Source organism: Pelodiscus sinensis, chromosome 10 (assembly GCF_049634645.1).
Source record: "Pelodiscus sinensis isolate JC-2024 chromosome 10, ASM4963464v1, whole genome shotgun sequence".
Lineage (NCBI taxonomy): Eukaryota > Metazoa > Chordata > Testudines > Trionychidae > Pelodiscus > Pelodiscus sinensis.
The window spans coordinates 2,181,728-2,202,875 of NC_134720.1; the positions used below are offsets into that span (position 1 = coordinate 2,181,728).

Here is a 21,148-nt window from a genome sequence, read left to right on the forward strand (position 1 = left end):
GCCCAAGGGGATTTTCAAGAGCACTTAGGGGCATCTGTAGGTACCAAATACCTTTGAACATTTGACCCTTAGGTTCCTAAGTCACACTGATTTTCAGTGGAGTTCTGGTTCACAAAGCCAACGTGACTCCTAGGTCATTTAGCTAAATTTTTCCCTGAAGGACAAGACATACTGAGTATTGGTGATGTCATGATATGTATACCGCACCCTCCGTCCCAACCCCCCACCCATCCACGCTTCCTACTGATTTAATTAGATCCTGGGAAAACTTGGGAGAAGAGGTGGATTCTGACAGGTTCTCTCCTACAAAGTCACCTGCAAAGAGAAAATGGCCGAGAGTCACTGACTAAGAGAACGTGCGTCTTGTGCGCAGTTTGTTTTAGTCGCAGGAACATGAGGGCTGGAAGGGTCACCTTGTTCTGCTAGATGCCGTCATTCAGTCTTGTTTTGATGCACATGGACCACTGCATTTTGTGCCTAGAATAAGGGCCTTGTACGTGGTGGGGCAGTGTGTTTTGAAGAGGTTTTCCACTAAGGTGTTACTTCCTGCAACCACAGGCTTGTGTTCCTGGTTCATGAAGTTCCACAGATGCAGAGCATAAGAGTTGCTGAAGTCGGGGCTTGTCTCCCAGATCTCATAGTACTGTCTCCATCCTTCATAAGCGATGGGGTAGAATCGCTGAGGATGTAAGAAGGAAATATTCTGGCAACTTAGATCCTCCACATTATGGAAATCGCTCAAGGTGCACAATGCTCGGAGTCTCCTTGTCATTAACATGGGGCCTTGATTTCCCCAAATGCCTCCATTGTAGTTTTCAACAAAATCCTCCATGCAATCCCAAATGAACCAGTGATGGTGAGGAAAGCCCAAAATCCCATTGCTGGAGAACTGGGAAGCCTGGGCCGCCAGGAACTTTGCCACTGGAATAGGCCTGATGGAGATGACGTCAGTGTCCATGTAGATCCCCCCGTATTTCCAGAGGAGTGCAAGTCGGCTGGCGTCAGAGATGATATGAACCCAGTGCTTCTCCTGGGCTGCGTTAACCTGCAGAGTTGGAAAGGGAGCACAGAGATGCAATTGGCTGGTTTTCTTTTTCAGCTAAGACACGTTGGTGGAAAAAGGCAAGAGCAGATACAGGTTTTACTCGGTGGGATTGTACAAGTGTGCTCAAGCCACAGCAAATCCCAAGAAACATCCAACATTGATCAAATAACGAGATTAGGAATCATTAACCGTTATTTCCCCAAACAACCGCCCATCGCAACTGACACTCTCACTGTCTGATCCAAAGCTATCATGGCTGCCAACAGAACCATACCGAGAAGTGCAGAGAAATGCAGTGACCAACACTTCTGAGAGGCATGGGTGGTGGAATACCACTGCCTTTTTTTTCTGTTGTTCCAAAATCGACCTTTGAATTCCCCTCTCACTTCTAGAGTTTGTTTTTAAACATTTTCGTTGCTGTCAGACACCTTTAACAAGCACTGAAATCATGTTTCCTCACCAGGAAAAGTTCTCTTTACATTCATGCTTGCTAAAATTATTCAAATACACCTTCTTTATCAAAAAATGGCCTTTTTGGAAAAGATGGTGATTAAGCATTTTGAGAAAATATGGCTACCAAAATTATTATCGGAATACTCTATTTGCCATAAATCCTACCTCCAGGAAATAGAAATTGTACATAACAATTTCGAGAAATATTCTGACCAATGCCTGGCAAAATATCATGAAAAGAGGTCCATTTGGGGTAATAAAACAGCTTCAAAATGTTTAAAAATATCACAACCAGTTTCTTTTCATTTTCTACCACCTCTACCTTAAATCTTGTTAAAAAATGTTTCCTCCTTTCTATTTCCTCTCACCTTATGGTACCATGGGAGCAGAGGTGTCCCCTGGAACAAACTTTCCATCTGAAGAGGAAAAAGGAAGACATTCTTCATCGCAGATAGAAGAGAGGAGGCAGAGGAAGTGGAATTTGAATCCAGCCGTGTGTTATTTTTCAACCCTTTCATGAAGAAGACAACAGGTCTGTCAGGGTAAATCCTGGCAGCAGATTCCACAGAACATGCAACCAAGGGAGGAGGCTGCAGGCGGTCTGTGGTCTCCACAAAGATGATGCTTCTGCTCTGGTTCATAACATCCTCTTCTGTCAGGAATGGCTTAGCAATAGGCTTGCGTGAAAAGACACAAACGGGCTGCAGGGAGAATTCATACAAAATGACAAAGACACAGACAAAAAAGAAGCAGAGCACTATCTGGATCTCCTTCAACATTCTTGCTTGTCCTTGGACCGGCGAGTCTTAAAAACAAAGTCAGCGTCCACGGTTCACTGTTTATCGCTGGGAGACAAATACGACAGGAGAGGATTTCAAATGTTATTATTGCCTTGGATTATTTCTTTTGCAATTGACAGCTTGTTGCAAAACTGGGGAATCAAGAGTTAAACTAAATCACAGACCTGAGTTGGCATCAGCCTCTTTGACTCAAGCGGCTCTTTAGGAAAAAGGCTTGTCATCCGTCTGCGGGTTGGAATCCTGAAGGGTGCAGTCCTCAAACCAAAGGTGTTCTCTGTTGAACTCGGTGGAGTTCACTGGCATCGAAAAGGGCCCTAGATCATAAGAGGAAGGAGAAACAGACTTGAATCGAAGTGAGCTGCATGCTGCAGTCAAGCAAGGAACTCTACCGAGCTAAGAGGCGGTGAGTGTGAAGACATTTGCCTCTGCACGCAGCGTGGTTCATGATGGTTCTTACTTCTTCTGGCAGCTGGTTCCTAGAGACACGGTTGTTTGTACAGTAGTAGACATCTGAGCATCTGAGTTGCGCAGGCTGTTATCTGCTTTCTGATTCTGCTATACTCAACTACTGATTCAATTATAAAACATAGAGTTGAAGCCCACACGGGCACATCAAAGCCAATTGCCTCGAAGATTTCAACCCGGACTCATAGTAAATTTCAATCCCTTGGGAAACCTCTAAATTCTAAAATATTTAACAGATCGTCTAGTTCGTAGAATCATAGAGTCCCAGGGCTGGGAGAGACCTCAGGAGTCATCAAATCCAGCCCCCTGCCCAAAGCAGGACCAGCCCCAACTCAATCAGCCCAGCCAGGGCTTTGTCAAGCCGGGACTTAAAAACCTCTAGCGATGGAGATTCCACCACTTCCCTAGGGAACCCATCCCAGGGTTTCACCCCCTCCTAGGGAAATAGTTTTTCCTAATATCCAACGTAGACCTCCCCCACTGTAACTTGAGACTATTGCTCCTCGTTCTGCCATAGTCAATACAGCCATGAAATGAAAACCAATGAAGTACATTACATCAAATCTTATGATACGATTTCCCTCTCGTTTTCTTGCGACGTATTTGTAAATAAATCAAAACTCACCGTCTTTGATAAGCAAAAGCCAGACAGAGAATACAGTCGGTTGGAAACCAATGCTGAATTTATTTTGAATAGGACATTTTTCCGAGGTAGGTCGGAGACTCGGTGCCTAAGAACGCAGGCTGCCTAATGCAGTACAGTCACGCCAGGTAGGACTTTCGGAACGGGATCTTTGGCTTTGCTTCCTAGCCACGCAGTGGTGTTTGCACTCTATTTGCATTGTTGATAAGAAGAGGAAACGCTACATTTTCAATGGTGTAGCACTGCGAGCACAAGTAAGGAGGTGACACCAAAGCATGTGCCTTTGCGGCGCAGTGATGAGGACTTTCCAGTGGGAAATTGCGGCTTTGAAGGTGCACAGTTGCACTGCTAACAAAAGGAAGGAGCAACGTGCCCAGCAGAAAGTTGTACCCGGGCTTAGGACAGGTGTTTTGAGCTGCTGGTGGAAGTGGGCACAGAATGATAGCTTATTTCACCTATTTGGGGCACAGGTTTATCTGTGAACACATGGAAACTAGATGTGGATGAGCACATGGAACCATTCCTCCTTGGACCTGAGATGGGAGACAGGGACATGCTGTCACATGCGATTTGTGCAATGTTCTTGGAGAGCTGCCACTTCCTCTGCAGAGAAAGGAGAGGTACAGTCGGATGGCATGGCATGGTACAGTCGGACGTCATGGCATGGTACAGTCAGACGGCCTGGTGATTAATGCCTGGTCTGAAAGTTCCCTTACTACACTAGGCCTCTTCAGATGAGACACGACACGCTCCCGGTCCGGGACACCACGGCTGTGGGGAGGTGGCTGGTGACGATAGAGCAGAACTCCTTCATGTTGCCGTAGGAAACCTCGCCCTCTGAGGAGGATACAGGGCCCCGGATGGGGTCTTGGATTAAGCCAGGAAGCTCTCTCATAACTTGCCTGTCATAGAGTACTGTAATGACTAACCCCCCGACAAGCTTTTATCTAGTACAATGTTGGCCTAACATGACAGCGTCTTCTTTCCCCAGCAATTCACTACGGTCTCTGAATGTGTAGGTAACACTTCCCTTTCCCCCTCCCCCAGCTCTCAGGAGTCTGACATTTGAATTTCTTACACGTGCCATGACTTCAGAATGAACAGTGTAAAATTAGAGCTCGGGGCGTTGCAGATCTCAAACTGTCTGAGGGAAATAGTCATTTCCACACACCGGGAGGTTGGAGAATGACAAGGCTTTGCTGGGAATACACTCAGACAGGCCATATCATGACTAACAAGTTCCGGCATGTTCTCTGATGGAAGCCTGTAGTCTGGCAGCCCTGCCTAGTGACCCATAGCCCCTCAGGTATAGCGTGGCCCCCGTGAGGGAGACTCACTTTGTAACTCCTGGCAGGAGTTCTGGTGACCTGGGGCCCATGTGCGGCTTTGCAAGAATCACTCCTGTATCCTACTGACGAAGCTCACACAGGATATTGTAATAGAAATGTAGCCGTGTTAGTCTGGTCTAGCTGAAACAAAAACCAGGACTATGCAGCACTTTAAAGACTAACAAGACGGTTTATTAGGTGATGAGCTTTCATGGGCCAGACCCACTTCCTCAGATCAAATAGTGGAAGAAAATTGGCATGACCATATATACCAAAGGATACAATCAAAAAAATGAACACATATGAAAAGGACAAATCAAATTTCAGCTATTGGACAGGATCTCAAAGAAAAAACAGTTTCTTGCCATTTCAACCAGAAAGGACATTGTCTCCAGGACTTAACTACCTGCATCCTGCTTCAAAGACATTTTAACACCAGACTTGAAAGAGAATCCTCTGAACTGTCATTCATGCTTAAATTTGACACTTTGCACCTAGGTCTCAACAAAGACGCTAATTATCTTACCCATTACAAAGATAGCTTCCCCAATTATCACCTCTAATATCATTAGCTCACAGACACTTACCTCGCCATCTTCCCCCCCTCTGTTCTGAAATTTGATTTGTCCTTTTCATATGTGTTCATTTTTTTAATTGTATCCTTTGGTGTATATGGTCATGCCAATTTTCTTCCACTATTTGATCTGAGGAAGTGGGTCTGGCCCATGAAAGCTCATCACCTAATAAATCATCTTGTTAGTCTTTAAAGTGCTACATAGTCCTGTCTTTTGTTACAGGATATTGTGACAGAGTCAGGACAGAGGGGGAGTGGTTGAAGGAAAGTATATCAGCCCCAGACTGAGTAAGTCTCTGTACCCAGTGTGAACTAACAAGGACTAACCCAGAACCAAAAGGAACCTTCTGGACTCAGTCAAGCCAACTGAAGCCCCGGGAGACAGTTGGGATGTTTCCGGAGTCCACTGGGGGGACTAATCAGAGCCTCGGGTCAATTAAGAGCCAGCTGGGACTGGTTAAACAAGGCTCCTCTTCAGTTAGCTGGGAGCGCGTGAGGAGTCTGGGGGAGGGAAGGTTCCCGGGGTCTGTGAGTGAGAGGTGTCTGAATGAGAGATGGGGACTGCGAGCAAGGCAGAGTGCTGTGGGGGAGCAGATACCACAGGAAAGGTTATGGGGGGTTGTTCGGGGAAGTGGCCCAGGGAAGAAGCTGCCGACTGGGAGCAGAACTGCTTTAGGGTCCTTGGACCGGAAGCCGGAGTAGTGAGTGGGCCTGGGTTACCCCCACCCCTCCCCATGCTGCTACAGAGTCTGCCTCTGAGGGGGATTTTCACCTCCCTGAGGACTAGCCTGTGATGAAAAGGGCTCAGGAGGCTGTCAGCTTTGCCCCTAGAGCAGGGCCAGGGGCTCTGTGGAAGGCACAGTGAGCCTCTGACAGGCCCGGCCAAAGAGTGTGCAAGGCCCAAGGCAGGATGCTGGGAGCGGGGCCTGGGACCAGCCGGGGGATGGTGAATACTCAGCACTACAGGGCCCAAGGCATTTGCCTGGCTCGCCTTGCCCTAGGGCCAGGCCTGGGCTCTGAGGCAAACACTGTCTGCCAGCGCTGGACCCATGCGGAACGGCTGGAGCGTCGCCCCAGTATGTAAATGCTGACTGGGAACTGATCAGCTCCTGCCCTGGCCACGGAGACCACGACCTCTTCCTTCCCTTTCTCCCATCCTCGCGGAGCCTGACTTTGGCCACAGCCGGGAGCATGATGCTAGTTTGTCCCTGGCTGCTGAGTGTGACCTGGCTGGTGCAGTGAGGCCATGGCAGGCAGCTGGTGTGAGGTGCTCTCTGGTTCCCGCACGACAGAGCAATTTCATGCCGCTCCATGTGCTGTGCACAGCACCCTGGCTGGGGCTCCCCCTCTCCTCTTCATCCCCGTCTGACGCGCGCCTGGCCTGTTCCCAGCTCATCAGAACAAGCTACACACGGCACACAGCGCTTCAGGTACGCAGGGCCCATCAGGAAAAGTGAGAGAGTTCCTCCCATCGAAATACGACTGTGCTCCGCTCACCCCCCTCCCCTCCCTGTGTGTCACCCTCGCCCCTGGAAACTCAGGGTTGCAGCTTCATTCCTGTTGTCTTTGTTTTCTGAACAGGTACTGTGTGGTTCCTGGTTGGAATAGCTCAAGGAGGATGTAGCATTTTAATCCTGCCAGACCGGAGCACAGCAAACATGTGCCATGATATGTTATCTCGGCGTGCTGCTCTTAATGGATAAATAACAGCCTGTGGATTATACCAAGAGGATTTCATTTACACCACGTACAGCTTTCCTTACACCGCACATGCCTAGAAACACCTCAGCGCCAGACTGAACGCAGCAAAAATGGCAGCCCTGGCTTGCCCAGACCTGCAGGCTAGGCCCAGTTCATTCCACAGTGAAACACAAGGGTCGGAGTGTGTCCCCTGAACCTGGCCGCGTCACACCAGAGAGGAATGCAATGAATACGTCTGTCCTTTCTCGAGGAACATCTGTACCGTCTGCCGAGCCTACAGCATACGTTTGGATAAAAATATGGGAGCAAATATCGGAACACCTCACATCTATTACTTCAAGCTCCATTCTGGCTTTTATCTGGTACGATGTCGGCCTAACACGACAGCTTCTTCCGACCCCAGCGGTTCACTAACTGTCTGAATGTGTAGGTGACTCTCCTCCCCACCACCACCCTGCCCTGAGGAGTCTGACATTGGAATTTCTTATGCGCATCACGACTGTGGAATGGACCGTGTCGAATTAGAGCTCGGGGCGTTGCAGATCACCTCCCAACCTCGTCTTATTGTCAATCCACGTCTCTGGGCCTGGCTCCTCAGCGACTCCTCTCCCTCTCGCTGCCTTTCTCCTCCCTCGCTGCTTTCCTGTGTGTGCTCCAGGCTCGCTGACGGGGAGGAGGGGGCGTTTACCCCCGACTCGCCTGAACCGCTGCCAGAGCGCCGGCGCACGGCGTTGGCTCTGAGGTCTGGGGGAGGCCGCGATCTGGGCGGTGCTAAGGGCTGACTGCCTTTGGCCCCACCTCTTCCGGGGCGTGGCGCCGGCTCCCCTCACACCGTGCCCCAGGGCCCGCTGGGACTGTCGGCCCTGCGCTGTGTCTCCGTTTTTCTCAATGGTCTTGGCCCCGGTCACTTCACACTGATGGGCAGGGCTGATTGTTGCTGTTACCCCATAGTTCCAAAGATACGTTCAGCTTTTTTAAAATGGCTCACCTCCCATTTCCCCCTGCTATCGCCCTTTGATTTATCACCTGTTTTATGGCCCCCCCCCCCCCGGGTCCCTTTCGTACACCAGGATCCCTTTGTGCTAGGGTCTGTACAGCCCAGAACAGAGGTGCTCCCAGTTCCTAGCTTACGGGGCCATGTCCCCAATTCCCATGTCAATGAACATTTAAAACGGCACTAATCCTCATCTAAATCCCTGAAGGCAGCCTTCAAATTCCTAGCCCAAGGTATTTTCCTTTAGTGGATCCTGTCCATTATGATTTGCTCATACATGTGGAACCTCCCTAGTCCGGCACTCTGGGTCCTGCCTGATGCCGAATCAGAGAATTTGCCGGACCACGGGAGGCCAATACCGTCTAGCAACATCACCAGCACTTCCACTGCTTGCTGGGCTCTTAGAAGACATTTAAGGGAAAATTGGAGCTAAATCACAGCACAGAACACTGGGAGCCAGGGCTGGTGGCTGTAAACAAACTTTATAGGAGCGCAGGAAACTCAGCCACCCCTGTGATAAGCGAACATCCGGCTAACTAAAATTGTGCTGGACCACGGGGGTTGCTGGACCAGAAAGTGCCAGACTGGAGAGGTTCAACCTGTACTAAGTGAAGTGCTTCTGTATTGACTTGAGCCCAGATTTTTAAAGGTATTTAGGCACCTGAAGATACTGATGAGTGTCTGATGGGATTTTCAAAAGCATGCAAGGCAACCCACTAGACACCTGCCTGCATTCCTAGCTATCGAAATACCCACCCAAAGCTGCCCCCTTGCTCTGTTCTGTTCTTTCTTTACATTCCTGTCAGGTCCTAAAATAGCTTTTAAAAATGCAGCTGGTTCATAAATGTAAATGGGAACTTCACTAACCTACCACCAAAAAAGTGCTTCCTTTGCTTCTTCCCTTTGCCTCGTATTTTGTCTTCCTGCAGATAAAGAGAATTTTAAGAGACTTAAAATGCTTCCAATTGCAAAGTTGGCAAGAAGTTGTTGGAAGAGGCCGTTGGGTTACCAATGAGAGATTCTTTGCAATGTTCTTAAAACCAAAAGGATTTGACTTATGTTTTCACAGGTGACGCCCATCGATTAGTTTTGGTGCTTTGCTCCAAATGAAGAGATTTGTCACTTTCCCTTGTGTGTCTGACCAATGGGCTCCATTGTGCCCCTCAAGTAACCCTGCAAGTCATTGTGGGCAGTTTTCTCAGTGCATCCACCCAATCCTAGAATCCTAGAACACTAGACCTGGAAGAGGCCTCCAGAGTCACCGAGTCCAGTCCCCAAGCACCATCTAGATCAGGCCTGGGTAAAATACAGCTCACGGCCGAATCTGGCCCGCCAAGCCACCAGATCCCGCCAAGCCACCAGATCCCGCCAAGCCACCAGATCCCGCCCACGGAGGCAGCAGCGGGGAGCCCCAGGCAGGCATCCCTGCTTGTCACAGGCCATGCAGAAAAGCAGCTGCAGGGCTCTGTTTTTGTTTTGAAACTAGAGAGGAGGGGGGAAGTTTTAGGAGCCGCCCCGCCCCCAGCACATTCCTATTGGCTGGTTTCTGGCACACACCAGCCAATGTGAGCTGCTTGTTAGAATAACAGGCAGCTATGAAGAATCACGCCCCCTCTCCTGGGCTCAGGGCCAGGCAAACTGGCTGGCTGGGAAATCTTTAACCTCTGCAGGCAGGCAGGCTAGTTTGACAGCTGGCAAGTAAGTCTCTTGGCCACAGCTTGCTGCTGGCACCCCAGCCCCAATCATTGCCCCCCACCCCAACATACCCAAACCCTCTGTACCTTTCTTACAGCCATACCCTCTATCAGATCCGGCCCCCCAATCTCCTGCCCCAGATCACAATCCCCTCCTCCCCATGGTCACATCCCAAACCCCTGCCCTCCAGTCCTCTGCCCTAAGTCACAACCGCCTGCTTCATCCCAACTCCCGCCCAGACTCCGGTCTCCTTCCTGCAGCCCAGTCCCTTACCCCAAGCTCCCTTCTGCACCCCACCTCCACCCCACACCCCGCATCTCCATTCACGTCATGCAGGAGTGCGGCCCTCGACCACTTTCCAAGCTTTTGGACTGCCCCACCCCATCAAAAATTATTGCCCACCCTGGTCTAGATCATTCCTGGTAGATGTCTATCCAATCTGCCTTGAAATATCCCCAGTGATGGAGATTCCACAACCCCCCCCCCCAGGCAATTTATTCCAGTGTTTAACCACCCTGACAGGTAGGAAGTTTTTCCTAATGTCCAGCCTAAACCTTCCTTGCTGCAGTTTAAGCCCCTTGCTTCTTGTTCTGTCCTCAGAGACCAATTTTTCTCCCTCCTCCTTGTAACACCTTTTTAGATACTTGAAACTGCTCTCATGTCCCCTCTCCGTCTTCTCCTTTCCAAACTAAACACGCCCAAGTCTTTCAGTCTTCCCTAACAGATCATGTTTTCTAGACATTTACTCATTTCTGTTGCTCTTCTCTGGATCTTCTCCAATGTCTCCACATCTTTCCTGAAATGTGGCACCCAGAACAGGACACAAGACTCCAACTGAGGCCTAATCAGTTCAGAGTAAGGTGGAAGAATGACTTCTGGTGTCTTGCTCACAACACCCCTGTTAATACATCCCAGAATCATGTTTGCTTCTTTTGCAACAGCTTCACGCTATTGACTCATGTTTAGCCTGTGAGCCACTCGGACACCTAGATCCCTTTCTGCCGTACTCCTTCCTAGACAGTCGCTTCCCATTCTGTATGTGTGAAACTCTTTGTTCCTCCCTAAGGCTACCGCTAGACTGCAAGCCTCTTTTGAAACAGGCTTTTTGGAAAGGTACTTTCGAAAAAGAGCATCTAGATTACAACCAGTACTTTCGAAAAAGCAAGCCGCTTTTTGGGAGAAAGAGAACACCCAGGCAATCTGGATGCTCTCTTCCAAAAAAGCACAGTTTGCATTACATAGCGCCTTTTTTTGAAAGAGCATAAGCTTTACCATGGTCAAAAAAACAGCTGTATTCTTTCAATTTACTTCTGAAAGAACGCAGCAGCAGTCTAGACACAGGTAAAGTTTTTTCGAAAAAAGGCCACTTTTTTTTTAAAAAAAGCCTTCAGTCTAGACACACCCTATGTGGAGTACTTTGCATTTATCCTTATTAACTTCATCCTATTGACCTCAGAGCATTTCTCCAGTTTGTCCAGATCATTTTGAATTATGCTAGCCTCCAATGTGCAGCAGCAGTCAAAAATCAAATAGAATGTTAGCAACTTTCAGGAAGCAGATGGTAATAAGACAAAATATTATAATGCCACCACCCAAAACCATAGAGCACCCAGACATAGAATACAGTATCAGTTCTGGCCACCCTATTTGAAATAAGCTATATTAGAATTGGAAAAGGTACAGAAAAGGTCAGTGAAAGTTGTTAGTGGTATAAAACCACAGTAGCTGTACCTGCAGTCACGATCCGTTTATTGCCCACCTGTGGTCTTAAGAAGAAGATGAAAGTACTTACCAGCTCAGCTTTGACTATTTCAGACATCAGGCTTTTGGGGTTAATGTTCAGGATGTTACTAGCTTTCCTTGGGAGAGTTCTGTAAACATCAAAGGAACTTGATTTGTTTGCAAATTTCAATAATTCCCATAAAATTCAATTTTCCGATTTGGTCTCTATAAACATGTGGCTCTGAAGGGCATCGTATTCTTTGTTAAAGATGATACATTTAAGACACTATGAGCATCGGACACTGGAAGAAAGGACCAGGAGAAAGGACCAGAGGTTAAAATCCTTCCAGCAACACAGGTACCAAGCTAGCCATGCGATGCAGTGCCGTAGCAAAAGTTGCAGATGGAATCTTTTTCTACTCCCTCTTCTTACATTCCATGGAAACACTTCCCTATATGACTAGAAAGTCTTATGTTTGGTCTGAAGCCAAAGGTGAAATTATTTGTCAAGGTTGTAGAAAATCATTCCTAGGAAAGAATGATTGATGTGTTTTATTTTGCGCACTCACTCGCGAGTGGCAGGTTTGTAGAATGTCAGTGTTGTAATGGACTCGACCAATCAGAAGGACCAAAGCTCAATAGATCCCAAGACTGCATTTCCCTACTTTGCTTAAGAGAATGTCCAGTCTTCTCCATCTCGGCCTGTCTGCTTTGAACCGCAGGCAATGGGACCTTCCACTGCTGTTTTGCCCCATTGCCAACCACCAAATATCTACATGTCTAGACTCTTGGCCCGTTATAAGGTTTTTGAGCCCCTGCTTACATTGGCTGTTCTCATTAAGCAATTTTTTTCCACGTCTTGATAAGCAATAACCTCCCACAAAACATCTCGGCTATCCACTTTTACGTTTGTGAGATGGCCCGTCCCGGCACTTGGCGGGTTCTGTATCACTGCCTTGGAATTTCTCAGCAAATGCTCAGAATGTATCTTCACAGCCATTATGCTACACAAGACAACTCAAGAGACAGCCCAAAATTCAGGGTTGCCTGAAATGACCCAGGAGATCCCTTTCAGTTCCATGTCCTATTCTTGCTAGATTTTTGCTGTGTCTCCTTGTGATAGGAACAAAGATGGATAGAAACAGAAAGATTTAGAGGAGAACAAGAGAGCACCCTGGATCTACCACTCAGAATTCAGTACAGAGGCAAATGTGAGTGAATATCCAATGAAAAGAAGAGATAGGAAGATTTTCAGAGGGTGTTAGCTGTGTTAGTCTGTTATTGAAAAAACTTAAAAACCAAACAATAGTTCTGCAGCACCTTAGAGACTAACAAAAAATGTAGTTTGTATCGGGAGCTTTCATGGGCACAACCCACTTCAGATAGGAAGAGATTAGAAGATTATAACAATCCAGCCAGAGTATTGCTTATCAGCCATGCTTGTGTGTTAGGTACAATTTTCCAAGTTTACACAAAGAAAGACAATGGCTAGTTGTCAGCAAAGAAGTCGGACTTTTGTTTAAGTCCTTGTTGGTGTATATGTGAGTTTCCTCGCAGGCTGCCATTTCTGAGAACGCAGCAATCTTGGAAAATGAACCGGATTTCTGCCTTTGCAAAACTATAGCCAAAACGCAGCTAGGAAACACTGACTCAGTGCTTCTGGTGACACCCTGCTGCAGCTGGAGAAGAAAGTACTGGCTATTATCTCACACATACACAGAGAGCCTCTCTTTTTAACTCTCGTGGTTTCACAGTTAAGGAGATAAGTTCCTTGAAGGGCTTAGTAACATGACACCCCATGTTAGAAAGAGGCCCGGTATCCGGACAGATAATGACTGTGATGGACTGAAATAGCTATGGCAGACACAAATGCGCGGACTAGCATGTCAGCTTGACTCAGGCTGGCCGTTCTAAGTGAAATTCCTCGCACTGGCTCTCTCTCAACTTTGCACACAATACTACGTCCCCCCGTATCCTCACTAAGGCTTTGTCCACACTGGCAATTGAGCCACAAAGCTTTTGTCCTTCACAAGTGCTTAGTCCCCCTCTCCCTGAACAAGAACTACTTTGCCCCTGGACAGTTTAGTGTAACCAGCGCTTTGCCCACAGCCGTGTTCTCCTGCTGACAACGCCGCAGCTCGTAGCGGGTGGAAGTTTTTTCATGGCAAAAGTGCCAACAAAATGTGTTTACACTGCCTGACTTTCAGCCCACAGCTGTGTTGACACAGCGGGGTTGCTAGAAGCTTTGTAGTGCAGACCTACCACCAGACACTGGCCACCGAAAGCTTTGGTTTGCGTCCAGACTTACCGAGTCTTTTCCTCAGCAGCCGAGAGCTGGTCCTGAAGAGACTTCTCTTTATCCTGAAGAACCTTAGAAAGGGCAAATCCAGGAATTCATGCTTGGTTGGGTTCCTTTCCCAATCTTTCCTATCTCACCCGTTTGGGATCTGGGTGGATTCTGTTCAGTAAGGGTGCGGACAGAGCAAACGCCATTTGCGCCCTTGCTGCTGCCAATGGAAAGCAGCCTATGTGAGGTGCGCCACTCCTCTACACCCGCAGGACTCTGCTGTGATCCCCCTCCACTCCCCGGCAGGCCAGATGGGCCAAATAACCAGTTAGGCAGTTGATTAAGGTGGCTCAGGCGGTCAGGAGAAAGTGGGGCCCATAATGCCCAGGGAAGGGTGCAGAAGGGGGTGCTGGGAAAAGGCAGACGCTCCAAGGAGAGAGGGAGGAGCAGGTGGGGACTGCAGGCTCTGGTCACTCCCTGAGAAGAAGGGGGAGGCTTGGGGATCTGGCAGGCCCAGGAAGAAAAGGGGAACCAGAGGAAAGGAAGCAGCCCAAGCCGAGAGCAATGAGGCTGGGGAGAGAAGGCCTAGCCTGCTGAGCTGAAGGGCCCAGGACTGGATCCTGGAGACGAGGGCAGGCCTCTGTCCCCCTATCAGTCACTGGCGAGTGGAATGAAGGCCATGCCTAGGAAGACCGCCTAGGATGCTTGAGGAGCGAAATTCCAGCCGGAGAAGGGGAAATAGTGACGTGGCCGGAGGAGGAGCCAGGAAGAGGACACCGGTTCCCGGGGCTAGGAGAGGTGGACAGCAGAGATGCAGTGATGTTGGGAGAAGTGCAGATGGGGAAGCCCGGTCTTGAGCCAATCCCCAGAGTACCAGGAGCAGGCGCCGCCTGGCAGTGATGCACCCCATGACAATGACCATTGTGAAGACTTTAGAGTCAGCCATTATGGTGCTGTTCTGTGACTCCCGCCCTTCTCCACGCGCCTCCCAAAATCTCAACGGGTGTTTGCAAGGGGAAAAGCTGTATCGTCACCATCCTAGACCTGCACACGATGCTGTCCTGGGGTGTGTCTAGACTACAGGGTTTTGTCGACGAAAGTGGACTTTTGTCAACAAAACTATACCCGTGTCTACACTACCGCCAAGTTCCGTCGACATAACGTCAACAGAACTCGGAAGGTTTGTCGACAGTGGTAAACCTCATTCTACAAGGAATAACACCTTTTGTCAACAGAGTTCTGTCAACAGAAGGCTTTATTGCATCTACACTGTCCTTTGCGTCTACACTCTCATGTCGACAAAGCAACTTGCCTTGTCGACAGAACTGGATGTAGTCTAGACGCTCTTTGTCCACAGAAGCTTTGTTGACAGTATCTGTTGACAAAACCTCTGCCGACAAAAGCCTGTTGTCTAGACATACCCTCGGGGATGGACATCAAGTCTTGATAATTTTAGCCCAAAAGACATGTGCTTCAGGGAGTTTTGATTGTCTGTCATAAGTCTGAAGGCCTCCGCAGATGTGTCAGTCTTGTTGTGCTAGGAACAGTTGAGATACGCAGAGAAAGACAGTCCCTACCCCCACCAAAACGTAACTATCTCAGAAGATGGGATGACAATAGGCAAAGGAAATGCAGCACCCTCATCGTACAGATGGAGAACCCTGGGATGCAGTGAGAGAGCCAAAAAAACAAACAAACTCAGGTTTCCAGATGCTATACTAATCTAGTGCCTTAATTACAAGATCCATCTGGTGTTACAGGTTGAATTATGTAGGGCTTGCTACCTTTAACCACACTAGATGTGGAATCCTTACCTGGATTACTGCCTCGTATTCTTTTATTGATTCCTCCAGTTCTCGGATTCGCTGTTTCATCTAAAAAAGGTCATACTGAGGTATGATTTCATATGGCCGATAGGCTACCTTACTCCAGTGCCCTTTGTCTGGGGCGCCCATTGAATAGTGCTGCAGAGAGCAAACAGCACCGACTGTGACAGCAGGAATGTGAAGGTTTTGCCCACGAACGGTGGTGAAAATGTTCTCCTTACGTTGGCTGTGCGGAAGCAAGTGCACTACTCTTCAATGAGCTTTGCCTGCATGCGGTTCAACAGGCCCTAAGTTATCTGTGCCTATACTTGTTAAAAAACAAAAAGGGGTGAAGGTATTATTTGTGAAAGGTTCTCATTTAACAGCCCTGAAGACTCTATCCTTCTGTGTGTTCACACACAGAAAGAAACGCCAGATACCTGGCATTGTTACAGTCTAGTAACAAGGGTGCTAATTGCTACTTCCTCACCCCCTGCTGCTTAGAGTTTCCTTAGAATTCCCCTTTTTTTCCTGCAGAACGAATCAGTAATTACTGGTCAATAAGAAAGTCATGACGATGCTTGTGCTTCCTAAGAATGATGGGAAAGTAATAGATATTGCTTAGGAATTATTCAGTCAGTCATGCAAATATCTCTGTAGAATGAAAAGTTATATCAAGCCTGTATGTTACTTCTACCCCAGAGGCGATACAAATTGAGCAGATTGTGGGAATTTCCACTCTCCAAACCTTCCAGGAAAACCCAACATGTCGAAGAGCTGACAGCTGGCGCTGTGGGGACTGAAATGTGAAAAAAATCACTGTGCAAATTTCAACGGAAAATGAGTGCTGGAACTCAACTGTGCCGTAGCGACAGCATATTCTAGAACAATGCATTTTGGTTACATGGTTTGTATTCGTGTTTCTAAGATTTGGAAGGTCTGGAAGGCTTCTGTGCCATCTTAACCCTAAGAACAAAAAAGTCGCTCAGTCATTATATGTGCATTATAGATGCAGTTTCTTGCTGCTTGGGGTTTTTAACTCTCTCGCCAATATATTTATGTGCTTGGTTTCACTCCCATCTCCCCAGTTCTGTTTTGTGGAGCAGCCCAAATATTTCTCTTCTTCCTTGTTGTCATATCTATCAGATACAGGAGGCCTATTCTTATACCCTCCCTCCCATCCCATCCTTCCTGAGACAAGCTATGTATATGTAAACAAGCCGTTTCTTAGTAATGCAAGTCTTTGAATTCCTTCCAGTCAATCAACAGCTTTCTGGCATGGATGGGCCTTTAAGTAAAGGCTGTGCTCTGAGAGATGAGAGAGAGAAAGGGACCTTCTGGTTCTGTGAAGTGATGCTGTTGATTTGCACCCACTGTTGCACTGTGTTTTTAGGCGAGGTGAGAAACGGAGCTGTTGATTGTTTTCTCTAGGTCTCATTTGGCTTTACCATGTTCCAAAAATGTCCTTCCTATTGCATACCGGCAGTAATAGCTTGTACTGAAGGCCCAGCTGAGACCCAGTTCTACCTGGATCAAATTAAGCTTGTAATGTAGGCTACATCTAGACTGCAAGCCTCTTTCGAAAAAGAGCATCTAGACTACAACCAGTCCTTTCGAAAAAGCAAGCTGCTTTTTCGAAAGAGAGTACCCAGGCAGGATGTGTCTAGACTACAGGGTTTTTTCGAAAAAAGTGGCCTTTTTTCCAAAAAAACTTCCCCTGCGTCTAGACTGCTGCATTCTTTCAAAAGTAAATCGAAAGAACGCGGCAGTTTTGACCACAGAAAACATGGTTTAATATAGAATAACTCCTTTTTTCGAAAGTGCTCTTTTGGAAAATGGTGCTATATAATTCAAACTGTGCTTTTTCAAAAGAGAGCATCCAGATGGCCTAGGTGCTCTCTTTTGAAAAAGCGGCTTCCTTTTTTGAAAGTACTGGTTGCAGTCTAGACGCTCTTTTCCGAAAGAGGTTCGTAGTCTAGACGTAGCCTCAGTCTGGATGCTGTCTTTCGAAAAAGCACAGATTGCATTACATAGTGCCTTTTTTCGAAAGAGCACTTTCAAAAAAAAGCATTCTTCCTCGTAAAACAAGGTTTTTTGCGGTCAAAAAAACTGCCACATTCTTTCGATTTACTTTCAAAAAATGCAGCAGCAGTCTAGATGCAGGGGAAGTTTTTTCAAAAAAAGGCCCCTTTTTTTTGAAAAAACCCTGTAGTCTAGACACACCCATATTGACTAGTATATATTGATCTGTCTATACATTAACATGCCTCCTAATGGACCTGATAGATTTTGATTTGCCTTGGCCTGGGGCAATATCCCCCTTTGCCCTCTCCCTGTCAGAGGGCCTGATCCTTCCCTCGCCTAAATAATTAATGCCTACCTAAATGAGTTTACTGTACCTTTCTGAAAAACTCACCTTCCGCACCAGAAACCAGTTTGGATTCCTGGAGCTTTTTCTAATAGGAGACAAATGTTCCATGAGTATGTTTGGATCATACAACTTCCCAGCCAATATTCCCTCCCCTTGCACCCCAAACCGTTCACTTCCATGCACCCCCAGGGAAGGGTGAACCACCCTCTAGGATCCACAGCAGTGGTATGAGAGGACAATATTGCTCCCACCATGCTTGCTGACCAAGACACAGCTTTAGATTTTTTTCTCTTAAGTTCATAACCAAGTTGGTTCATGAAAGCTACCAAAAGGACTGGTGCCTGTAAACAAACTTTATGGGATCACGGGTATCTTGGCCACACCCATGATAAGTGAGCATCTGTCTAAATAAAATCATGCCGGACCACGGAGGTTGCCAGACCACAGAGTGCTGGATTAGAGAGGTTCAACCTGTATATATTTTAGAGAGTTTCTGTGTGTGTCTATTTCATCAAGAATTTCTCCTAAACTGTAAGAGCTAAGACTACCAAATTGAATATACAGCTTCCTGTTATCATAACTTAAAGCAGCGTAAGGGTTTGGTTGTGCCAGGAAAACAGGATGTGCTTGGTGTGGGCTTGTGTCTCATAAAACCAAACAGAAAAGAGACAGAATCACCAAATCAAGTACAGTCCTTAAAACTGACGTAACTGAGGAAATGTTGAAAGAAACGGAACCAAGATGAGCCAGCAAAATAGAATGAACCTGGAATACAATTGCTTCTCAATCAACCCTACAGAAAAAACAGAGAAATTTGGAATCATACTGGGTCAATGAAGCCATGTAAACTAGTTTACCCAACATAGTCAATGAAGCGGGGATTTAAATAATCCCCATTTCATTAAAATAAAAATGGCTGCTGCGCTGTGCCGACAATCAGCTGATCTGGCACAGCGCGGCAGTCTAGACGCAGATCAGTCAACAGGGGAAGCCTTTGTCGACCGCTCCCTTATCGACCACTCCCTTGTCGAGATTTACAGGAACAGTCGACAAAGGCTTCCCTTGTCGACCAATCGGCATCTAGACTGCCGCACTGTGCCAGATCAGCTTATTGTCAGCACAGCACTGCAGCCATTTTTATTTTAATGAAGTGGGGATTATTTAAATCCCCGCTTCATTGACTATGTTGGGTAAACTAGTTTACATGGCTTCATTGATGGACCCATGTAGTCTAAACATACCCAGTATGATTCCAAATTTCTCTGTTTTTTCTGTAAGGTTGATTGAGATTATTTAAATCCCCACTTCATTGACTATTTCGGGTAAACTAGTTTACATGGCTCCATCGGTGGAGCCATGTAGTCTAGACATACCCACTGTGTTTTGGCACAGCCACATCAATAGTTAAGGTTTGGAAACTAGAAGAAAATGTTGTTAGAAACCAAATTGACTATCGCCCTTTTTTGTTAAAACTTAGCAAATGCTAAGAGTTTATAGGGATATCAGAACTTATGGGGATGAATTAAAAAATACACTTGATGGAATTCCCATTTAAAAAAACTACTAAAAAGGTTTAACAACTTTTTTTTTTTTCAAGAAATCATTTGTACATTTTCCTTTTATTTAAAAAAAAAATCTTAATTGAGTGAAGGACCCCATCAACACCAGGTAAATCTGGCAGTAAAGACGCATAGGCCCAGATCTTGAACTTGTGCATCAACAGAGCTCACTTGAAATCAATGGTGCTACAACATTAAGCTAGGGGGAGAGGTAGATACGCTTGAGGGCAGAGATAAGGTCCAGAGTGACTTAGACAAATTGGAGGATTGGGCCACAAGAAATCTGATGAGGTTGAACGAGGACAAGTGCAGAGTCTTGCCCTTGGGACGGAAAAATCCCAAGCATAGTTACAGGCTGGGGACCAACCAGTTAAGTAGTAGTTCTGCAGAAAAGGACCTGGGGGTTACAGTGGATGAGAAGCTAGATATAGTCAACAGTGTGCCCTTGTAGCCAAGAAGGCTAATGGCATATTATGTTGCATTAAGAGGAGCATTGCCAGCTGATCCAGAGATGTCAGTATTCCCCTTTATTCGGCTTTGGTGAGGCCACATCTGGAGTATTGTGTCCAGTTCTGGGCCCCCCACTACAAAAAGGATGTGGACGCATTGGAGAGGGTCCAGCGGAGGGCAACCAAAATGATTGGGGGCTGGAGCATATGACCTATGAGGAGAGGCTGAGGGAGTTGGGTCTGTTTAGTCTGCAGAAGAGAAGAGTGAGGGGGGATTTGAGAGCAGCCTTCAACTTCCTGAAGGGAGGTTCCAAAGAGGATGGAGAGAGGCTGTTCTCAGTAGTGACAGATGGCAGAACAAGGAGCAATGGTCTCAAGTTGTGGTGGGAGAGGACCAGGTTTGATATTAGGAAAAACTATTTCACTAGGAGGGTGGTGAAGCACTGGAATGGGTTACCTAGGGAAGTAGTGGAGTCTCCATCCCTAGAGGTGTTTAAGTCTCGGCTTGACAAAGCCCTGGCCGGGTTGATTTAGTTGGGATTGGTCCTGCCTAGAGCAGGGGGCTGGACTTGATGGCCTTCTGAGGTCTCTTCCAGCTCTATGGTTCTATGATTCTATGATAACATGAGGAGCGGGGCCCTGGGCTGAGATGTAACGAGGGCCCAGAGGAAAGAGGTTCCTACTGAATTTCAGAGGGTCCTGGGCGCCTAACTCACTTGGTCTGAGAAAAGTGACATTTGCAGCCATGCAGTGCCTGACTCCAAACCCCACTGCGGTCAATAGAAAGACCACTACGGTGGGCTAAGGGCCAGGGCCCAGATTCCTTTACGTGAATCGTCTCCATTTGTGTTTTAAGCTGGCTGGTTCTCTACTCACCTGTAGCTTATGGACATGAGCCCAGAGCTGCATGTGGCTGCGCTGGCTGGCTCTTCTCGATCCGGTCAGGGAGGAGATCTGAAATCAGACGGTGCCATTGTTCTTCCTTTCCACATAGCCAGGAAAGTCATTGCTCTTCCAACAGACGTAGCTGTTATGGGCCTAACCCTCCTCTAAGTGTAACTCCATGGAAGTCACTAGCGTACAGAGGTGAGAGCCACGATTGAGCCATGGATCTCCTCACACTTACCCTGCTATAGGTCAGGAGTAATTTCACTGGTCTCGGGCAATGCCGGGTAACCTTCTAGTGATTTAAACCCACAAGGCAGAGTGGAAGAAAGGAGAGATTATTGCCTCCTTTTATAGCTACGGTCTCAAGGG

The 21,148-nt window shown here is 47.3% G+C and overlaps 1 protein-coding gene and 1 long non-coding RNA gene across 3 annotated transcripts; both read right to left on the reverse strand.

Annotated features, from left to right (window-relative positions):
• Positions 1–264: 264 nt before the first annotated feature.
• LOC102453604 (alpha-1,4-N-acetylglucosaminyltransferase-like) lies at positions 265–8,994 on the reverse strand. Of its 2 annotated transcripts, XM_006127930.4 has the most exons (4): positions 8,875–8,987; positions 2,463–2,612; positions 1,867–2,343; positions 265–1,045 (listed from the first exon to the last, which is right to left on the reverse strand). In XM_006127930.4, the coding sequence occupies exons 3-4, from the start codon at positions 2,275–2,277 to the stop codon at positions 437–439; spliced, it is 1,020 nt and encodes a 339-aa protein (XP_006127992.2). In that variant the 5' UTR covers positions 2,278–2,343; positions 2,463–2,612; positions 8,875–8,987; the 3' UTR covers positions 265–436. The 2 variants fall into 2 exon arrangements, with proteins under 2 accessions (XP_006127992.2, XP_075793392.1); XM_075937277.1 differs by having other exon boundaries at positions 1,867–2,612; positions 8,871–8,994.
• A 2,503-nt stretch (positions 8,995–11,497) lies between these two features.
• Positions 11,498–15,590, reverse strand: LOC142830724 (uncharacterized). The gene is made up of 3 exons (XR_012906167.1): positions 15,522–15,590; positions 13,729–13,790; positions 11,498–11,569 (listed from the first exon to the last, which is right to left on the reverse strand). It is a non-coding gene; the product is annotated as an uncharacterized LOC142830724 (long non-coding RNA).
• Positions 15,591–21,148: the final 5,558 nt, after the last annotated feature.